This window comes from Chenopodium album, chromosome 23, assembly GCF_948465745.1.
Source record: "Chenopodium album chromosome 23, dcCheAlbu1.1, whole genome shotgun sequence".
Taxonomy (NCBI): Eukaryota; Viridiplantae; Streptophyta; class Magnoliopsida; order Caryophyllales; family Amaranthaceae; genus Chenopodium; species Chenopodium album.
In genome coordinates, this window is record NC_137856.1 from 14,634,310 (window position 1) to 14,643,250 (window position 8,941).

The 8,941-nt window shown below is 39.1% G+C and overlaps 1 protein-coding gene across 1 annotated transcript; it reads left to right on the top strand.

The window, feature by feature from the left end:
- Nucleotides 1–2,286: 2,286 nt before the first annotated feature.
- On the top strand, nucleotides 2,287–3,633 carry LOC145609617 (pentatricopeptide repeat-containing protein At1g77405-like). Its single transcript, XM_081665067.1, has one exon. The coding sequence runs from the start codon at nucleotides 2,287–2,289 to the stop codon at nucleotides 3,631–3,633; it is 1,347 nt and encodes a 448-aa protein (XP_081521193.1).
- The last annotated feature ends 5,308 nt before the right edge of the window (nucleotides 3,634–8,941 follow it).

Here is an 8,941-nt window from a genome sequence, read left to right on the forward strand (position 1 = left end):
GAAGTCAGCTATGGCGATTGCTCGACAGGAAGAAGAGGTAGCTAGTGCGGACAAAGTTCCTTGGAAGATTATTTGGAGGAGTAAGGCTCCGCAAAGAATGAGATTCTTCTTTTGGTTGGCGTATCGAGAGAAATTAATGACTAATGCTGCTAGATTTCTGAGGCATATAACTATCGATCCACGCTGTAAGGTATGTTGATACGTAGAGGAAAATGTTGAACATATCTTGAGATCGTGCCCGGCAGCTATTGCGGTTTGGAGGAAGTTGGGTGTGCAGGTGGGAGATCTCGAATTTCAGAGACCTTTGCAGGATTGGATTTTGAAAAATCTTACTTGCTTTGGATATTATGATAGGGAGGACTGGAATTTGATTTTCATACGTGTTGTTGGCTTTGGAAGTGGAGGAACCCGAGAAGTTTTGATAGGGAAGTCGAAATCCCAATAAACCAAGCTTGTTTCATCATAGTGAGGGTAGGCGATAACAAATGGGCTTATGATAGAACTGGAATAAACACATCGAAGAAGAGAAACAGAGAGGAGATTTTTGTTCGATGGGAGAGTCCACCAGTGGGCTGGGTCTGCCTTAATACGGATGGAGCAAGCAAAGGAAACCCAGGCGCTGCTGAGTCTGGTGGGGTAGTGCGTAGCAGTGCGGGTGAAGTGCTGGACATTTTTGCGATGCGATGTGGAGTGTGCACTTGTACCCGAGCAGAGTTACTTGCTGTGATGAGGGGCCTAGCTATTACTTGGAATTCTGGGCATAGGAAAGTACAAATTCGAGCGGACTCGGAAGTGGTAGTTAATTTGTTGGAAGGTCCTATTCCCTCCAACTCTCCTTATATTCATATAATCCGAAAGTGTAAAGCCCTAATTGCGAGGCAAGGTTGGGAAATCACTATCGGCCATTGTTACAGGGAAGCCAATAGAGTAGCCGACTGGTTGGCTAACTATGGTGTAACCATGGAACAATCTCTGATCATCTTTGAGGCGGTCGCAGAGGATCTACGAACCGTTTTATTGGAGGATTTAAGGGGAGTAGCTATTCCGAGAAGGGTAGCTAGGATCGAGTAGCTTTAGTTTTTTTCTAGTTTGGTTTGTTTTTTTTGTTTTTCTTTGTTCTAGTTTCTAGCTTTCTCTTTGTTTTTGGGGCTTGCCCCTCGTGCTCACCAAAAAAAAAAAACTAATTATTAATTCATGAGTAGAAACTCAAATAACATAATTATGTTAAAATTCAATAATAATCCGAGCATCGCCCGAGGCACAAAACTAGTTTAAAATAATTAAAGTGTTTTTTTCCCTAATAATAAAATAAAATTAAATAAGGAAAGTGTATAAAACGTCCGAATGATACAAGTATAAACAAACTTAGGGCCTGTTCATATTTACTGAAATGAGCTGAACTGAACTGATTAGAGCTGAATTGAACTGAACTGAACTGATTGGAACTGAACTGAACTGAACTGAACTGAATTAAGCTGAAATGAATATTTTATGTGAGAGGGAAATTAAGAGCTGAACTGAACTGAACTGAACTGAACTGATTGGAGCTGAACTGAACTGAACTGAAATTAAGTAAATATGAACAGGCCCTTAGATGTTATGTACTCTTTTCCGAGCACGCCCGTGTTAATATATTTGATAAACGTTTTTTGTTTATCAAGTGGTTCTTTTGTAAATAAGTCAAACAAAATTAATTGCCACCTCATGAGTATGCTGTCATTTATTGTTGCGTGGCAAGGTTGGTCATTTAACTGAGCCAGCAATAAAATAACTCCGTGAGAAAGATTTATTCATTCATCAATGGTGGCCACATAACCACCACCACCTGAACCAAACATGAACCTCCGCAAAGACCATCTCAACTCCACCCACCGATAACATACCATTATCGGCGGCTTCACTACCAAATTGAACGAAAACCCTACGAATAAAGAGTTAATTAAGGGTAAAGTCAGCCCCTAAGGGTAGAGTTACCATGTCCTCCATTGAAACAGTTTTTTGTGCTTAATTTCCAAAGATGCTATTGAAAATCGTGGAAATTGGGAACAAATTATAAGGATGAGAAAAGAGGAAAAAGTAATTCAATGAATCAAACAGACGCTATGTTGTAACTCTGTTTGATAGGTAAGCATTAAGTGAATTTCATGACATGGCATTGTATCCATTTAAGGTACAATCATACCCCATTTAAAGTGGAAAGATTGTTCAAAATACCCCTTGATATGTTTTTTATGTTAATCAAATTGATCAACTTGTATTGTCTCTTCTTTTCCAATCAAAACAAAAATGGTATCTTCAAAACCTCGACTCTACCACCACCTTTCACCGGTGGTTAAGCAAGTCCTTGCCGTCATGATGAAAGATGGTCCGTTCGATGCCGCCACCACCTCAGCTGCATACTCCTGGACCACTCAAACTGTTTCGGACATCCTCCGCTCGATACCCACTTTCTTCTTCACACCAACACGCTCTATTGGCCGTCAACCCAATCTTTCCCGCCACCGCGCTCCTCTCAAGCAGCGTAATCTCTGCCAGGAATCCGTAAAATATCAAAGCAATCTCCTAATTTTTGGACCTGCAGCCTATCGAGATTTAACCCGGGTTGATCACGGTGTCTCGAAAGCGACTGAGTTTTTCTACTGGGTCGAATCCCACGCCGGGTTCACCCACAACGAGATTACCGTCAGAGAGATGGCTATTGTGTTGACTAAGGCTAATAAATTGAGTCATCTCTGGAATTTTTTAAGAGAAATGAGTAGGAAAGTAGATTGCGAGCTAGTAACTACCACGTCTATCACCTGTTTGATGAAATGCTTAGGTGAAGAAGGGCTTGTAAATGAAGCAATGCAGGCATTCTATAGAATGAAACAGTTTCACTGTAAACCTGATGTTTATGCTTATAATACTGTCATTTTGGCTCTTTGTAGAGTTGGGTTCTTTGTGAAAGCTAAGAGTATGCTACAGCAAATGGAGCTACCTGGGTTTCGTTGCCCGCCTGATACGTATACCTACACAATTTTGATCAGCTCTTACTGCAAGTATGCCCTGCAGACCGGGTGTAGAAAGGCGATCAGGCGGAGGTTGTGGGAAGCGAATCATCTGTTTCGTCTAATGTTGTTTAAGGGTTTTGTTCCTGATATTGTCACTTACAATAGCTTAATTGATGGGTGTTGTAAGACTAATAGGATTGAAAGAGCTCTTGAGCTCTTGGAAGATATGACTAAAAGGGGTTGTTTACCAAATCGAGTTACATATGACTCTTTTATAAGGTACTATAGTGTTTCTAATGAGATCGATAAGGCTATTGAGATGTTACGAAGAATGCAAGAGCTGAATTATGGAACTCCCACGACTAGTTCGTACACGCCTATCATTCATGCTTTGTGTGAAGTCGAGAGGGCGTCTGAGGCTTGGGAATTTCTTGTGGAGCTGGTGGATGGGGGTTTGATTCCGAGGGAATACACTTACAAGTTGGTTCTTGATGCCATACGCTGCAATGGAAACGCAAACATGCTCAATGAAGAAACATGTAGAATGATTGAGGATGGTATAATAGTTAGATATAGGCAAAGAATGAAGGATAAACCTTTTATGAATCGAAAAGGTTCTATTCTTGTAATTGAGGAGCATTAGTTAGAATCTTTTAATGACATGAGTAGTTCAATTTTGACAAAACTATTTTCTTTGCCAAATTCACTACTAGTAACGTGTTCCTTTAATGAAATGACTATATATTGGTACCATCTCCACACTTCTTCACCGTGCGATTCCTTTAAAAGCTTACATCACAAATAAAAGATTGAAGAAATTTAATTCAGTTGGCATGCTATCATTAAGATTACGGAATTCTTTGATATACTTGAGTGATTTATTGTTAGAATGAAACACAAAGGGTCTTGATCTCAAGTAATTAATGAAGTCAATGATCAAGAGCTCTCACTGTATAATCAAACTCCATGTTATAAGTATCACACCTTGTCCTAGCCCTGTCAAGTTTGACACTAAAATAAGCAATTGGTCTTCAACCTTTGTAAAACACTCCCTCAACTCCATCTCCTCTAGCATCATATTCTACTACTTCAAATGGTTGATCGAATTGGGGAGAGCAAAGATTGGAACTTCACATAATTTTTTATTTAGGCTAGGGTTTCAAATGTCCTTTAAAACGATGAAGTCCTCTCTCAAGAGTCCCCTTTTTCGTGCTTTCGATGACTAGAGTCAAGATTCTTCACAAATCTCCAATAAAATGTACAAGGTTACCATTAAAATTTCAAACTTAAATAAGGGGAGTAGGAATAGGCCAAGATTAAAATGTCTCCACTTTGCTAGGGTTCATGAAATATTGTCACTAGAATTCAAATAACCTATAAAAGCCAACACTCACGATTCACTTCATTTTTGTCATTTTTTAATAATAAAAGTTAATATGTTTATATGCTATCAATAATTTCCTTACAAATTAACAAAGTAACAAACTTCCAAACTAGATCATTTATTGCCTTTGTCATCCTTAGAAATAACCTTGGTGGTTCATTCTTCAAAACTAATGGGTTGTTGAAGCTACCCTTAGCATACCCACTAGAGAAGTGGCCTTCTTCTCAAATTAGAAGGCTTTTTGTATCACATGGTCAAAGCTACCATGAGCATGCATATCAAACTTTTTGTTAAGTTTTTTCTCAAGTCCACCTACTTATGTAGCAATCTAATGTTCCGGGACTTCCACTTAACATAAAAGCTTTCTCAAAATCCCTAGGGTATTACTCAACCAATATGGTCCCTTCTTGCTTAGATACATTCAAAGATTAAGGTAAGCATCTTGCAAAAATTTCTAAACACAATGGCCCTATGCATGTGTTTTTCTTGCTAACCAATGGAGAAATTCATTAGAGTGAAGATTACCCTTTAACTTGATTTCTCGCTTATGATTGTATATATTTATGGTGTCGGTACCTTGGATTTTCCTCTCCAATGAGGAAAGTGGTTATCATCTTCATAAAAAAACTTTATAAAAATTCTAATTTGTTCACTCTTCTTTATGACCATCACTATTCTTGAATTTGATTGGCTAATCTTATCTCTCCTAAAATAGTTGGTCAAACCCCCTTTTTTTTTTCCTATTTTAAATTTTTTCTATTTTCTGAAAATTGCTTTTTCTATTTTCGAATTCAATTTTATATTTTTGAAAATTATTTTACAAAAAATCATATTTAATTAAATCCGAAAATTAAATTAAATTAAAAAAAAAAAAACAAAAATTTGTTCTTCATTGTTCTTCATGCTTATTCAATGTCATTCATCTATGGTTATATTTAACATCTAATTAATGTTATGTGTCCTTTAGTCTCAATTGCGCAACGATTGAAATCAAAGACATGGCCAGATTCAAACGTCATACTCGAAATTTATAATTATCCTAATTTCGATATTGAACGCAAATGGGATTGATTTTTAATCCTTGAATAATTTTTTTTTAAGTCAATCAATTGATGCGAAATCACCGGTTTTGTACAATCGAAATCAAAATTTCAAGTTTTACAATATTCTGAGTCTGACAGGATATTATAAGAAGAAATTGATACACTTTTGTTTCGAAACCTGTTTGATAAAAAAGAAACGCTTATGTTAATCTAAATTTTGTTTATTTATACGTAAGTAACACAATTACATATTGGCCATTACCTGTATGAAACATCTCTATAATATATTTAGTTACGATCATACGTAACATTGGACATTACCAAATACTGTTTTTTAATTCATTAATATTTTGTTATATTATAATTGATAGTGAATATGACTTTTGTCTTCACTAGACAATCTAAGGTTTTTTGTTTTGTGTACACGTAATTAACACAAACAACATATTGGACATTACTTGTATGAAACATATCTATAATCTATTGGTTACGACCATACATAACATTGGACGTTACCAAATACTGCTTTTTAATTCATATATATTTTGTTATATTACTAAGTGATAGTGAATATGACTTTGGACTTCACTAGACAAATCACATTTTGTGTGTTAACAAGCTAAGGTTTGATATAAATGGTAACGTATACATCTACTTTAGCGGTTTCAATTCTATAAGCATAAACTTCAATATATGTAATTAAAACATCAGCTATCTTCAACATAAGTAATTAAAATATTAACCTTTAGAAAAGTCAATTCCATGGGCATAATCAATTTAAAACTATAAATAAGAATTTAGTCATACTTTATGCGATGTAATACTATGTGTTACATTGATAATATTTCCACATATGATTTATACCTAATGCTAATTATATGTTGTTTAAAACCCAAAGTCTAAGTACTAAATTGTTATTCACAATTTTACATAGACCTTAGTTGTAGAAAAATAGTTTTTATACACACAAGTAATGACTCAAACTGGTTTAGGTAAAGCATATTACATGTACGTCAAAAGGCAATAGTGATGCGGTATCCTTTTTGTATGGGATGATATCTGGGCATGACCGATATCTTGTGAAAACACACGACCAGGTTTTAATAATTATAGAGAAGATGCTGATATGTTACAGAATGAAGACATGTCGGCCCGCCGAAATTCAACACGTGGCAACAGAAGCTCAACACTTGGCACAAAAGGCTCTGCATGGATGAGAGTCACCTGTCAAGGTAAACTATTATAAATAGTAGGTAAGACCTCATTAATGAGGGCATTAATTACACTCTCTCTCTACTCTCTCTCTACTTTCTCTCTCTTACTTATCTTCTTTTCTCAAACACTTTTCTGACTTTATCATCGGAGTGGTTATCCCCGGATCACCCCGGGGTTAGCTAACTTCTTCTCATTGTGTAGGTTCTCAGCTTGCCGATAGGGGTATCAGAATCTCAAGTCCGTGTTCTTGGAGGAGTTAGGATCAGACTGAAACAATTTGGCGCTAGAAGGAGGGGGCAGTTGATCACTTCTATCGCCTAAGAACCTCACACAAAACACATATATAACAATAATAGTTATGGCCGGAAACAATGAAATACCAGTAGGACAACCCCAGGTGGAGATAATAGATGAAACCCATACCCTGGAGAGCAATCAGTTCCATATGCCGATAACCCCCCTGTAGGGGGAGGAGAGGCAGAGGATCCCATGGCGGCGTTCACCCCAGATGAGTTGGAAACAGCTGCAAGAGTAATGAATGCAATGAGTAGAAAGAGGAAGGAGGCTGAGGCAGCACGGGCTGAAAGGGAAGCTGCTCAGGCAGATAGGGGAATATTACACCAAAACCAGGAAGAACAGTATAACCAGTTGGAGAACCCGTCGAGGAGACCCTGACATGAGTCGACAGTAAGGACGCATACAACATTACGGCAGGATGAGCAGTCCTCGAGCCGTGTTGTGAGTACCAGAACTCAGCAGCAAAGAAGCTCGCAAGTACAGGGTCAAGCAGTACGCACAGTGGTGCAGTTAAGGGCATCCCCATTTTCCCAACACATCTTAGATCAACCAATGGAGAAGGTGAAAATGCCGACTTGTAGGTATGATGGAAGAGGGGATCCGGCAAGATTCATAACGTCTTATGAGGGACACATGATGTTGTACACAAACTCGGATGCAGTTTGGTGTAAAGTTTTTCCGACAACTCTGATTAGAGCAGCGGCTGACTGGTCTAACAACCTTGAAGTTGGGTCAGTGCATAGCTTTGAAAGACTAACTGAGATGTTTGTGGGTCAGTATGTTAGTAACAGTGTGAGGCAGAGGACCTCTGGAGAATTGTTGGCTGTGGAACAGAAACCAGATGAATCTTTGAGGGATTACATCAGGAGATTTAACAATGAAGCAAACACCATTCCGAAGTTACAACAGGAGATAGCCGTGATGGCTTTGATGAATGGGTTAGTTGATTCGGATTTCAAAAGGTATCTTACGAGAAAAAGTCTGCCGACATTGGCGGCGGCGTTCAGCAAAGCTCATGATTACATAAAGAGTGAGGAGCTGATGAAGACGAGTAGCAGGCATGTGGTGGCTGGAAAGGGACAAAGTCAATATGAGGGGACCTCATCTGGAGGGAGCAGGCCGAGAGCTCCTGCCCCGGGAAGGGGAGGAGGAGGCCGACAAGATACTAGACCGACAAGACTGCCAATGAGATACAGTACTTACACTCCCCTGAATACGCCAAGGGCTGCAATCTACTCAGTGAATCAGAACAGAGAAGATTGGTCAAGGCCGATTCCCATGAAAGCAAGGTCGAGGGACGTGAAGAAGTACTGTATGTTCCATAGGGATGTGGGGCATTATACGGAAGAATGTACCCAATTGAAGGACAACATTGAGGAGTTGATCAGGAAAGGGCACCTAACACAATACCGGTTGAATACCGGCAGGAATCAGCAGCCAACACAAACAGTTGAGAGGCAACAGATAGAAGCGAGGCCCGAAAGGACACAAGGGAGGATAGTCCGACAGGGGGATGCAGGAATACCGCCGTTATCAACGGGAAGAGTAGATGTGATAACGGGGGGGCCGATTCATGGAGGGACGATTAGTGGAGCGAAGAAGCATTTAGCGGAGCACCGACATCTGGTTTGTGCTTTAGATGTAGATAATCGCCCTCGGCCGGCATCAATACCACAAGTTGTATTTACAGAAGAAGATGCACGAGGTGTAGTGTTCCCACATGATGATCCGTTAGTCCTGATAACCAAGATAAATGGGGCCGACATCAAAAGAGTGCTGGTAGATGGGAGCAGCTCAGCAAATGTTTTGTTTGTTCAAGCTTTCAATGAGATGAATATCGGAAGGCAATACCTGAAACCGGTGTCGTATCCAGTGATCGGGTTTAATGGATCAACTGTAAGGCCGGAGGGGAGCATTGTGTTGCCTGTAAGGATGGGTGATGGACCACAAGCGAGGGATGTGATGGCAGAGTTTTTGGTGGTGGATGTCAAGTCGGCCTATAACGCAATTAT

Excerpts from the sequence above, each read along its gene's own strand:
- LOC145609617 (XM_081665067.1), top strand. The coding sequence starts at position 2,287 with ATGGTATCTTCAAAACCTCGACTCTACCACCACCTTTCACCGGTGGTT.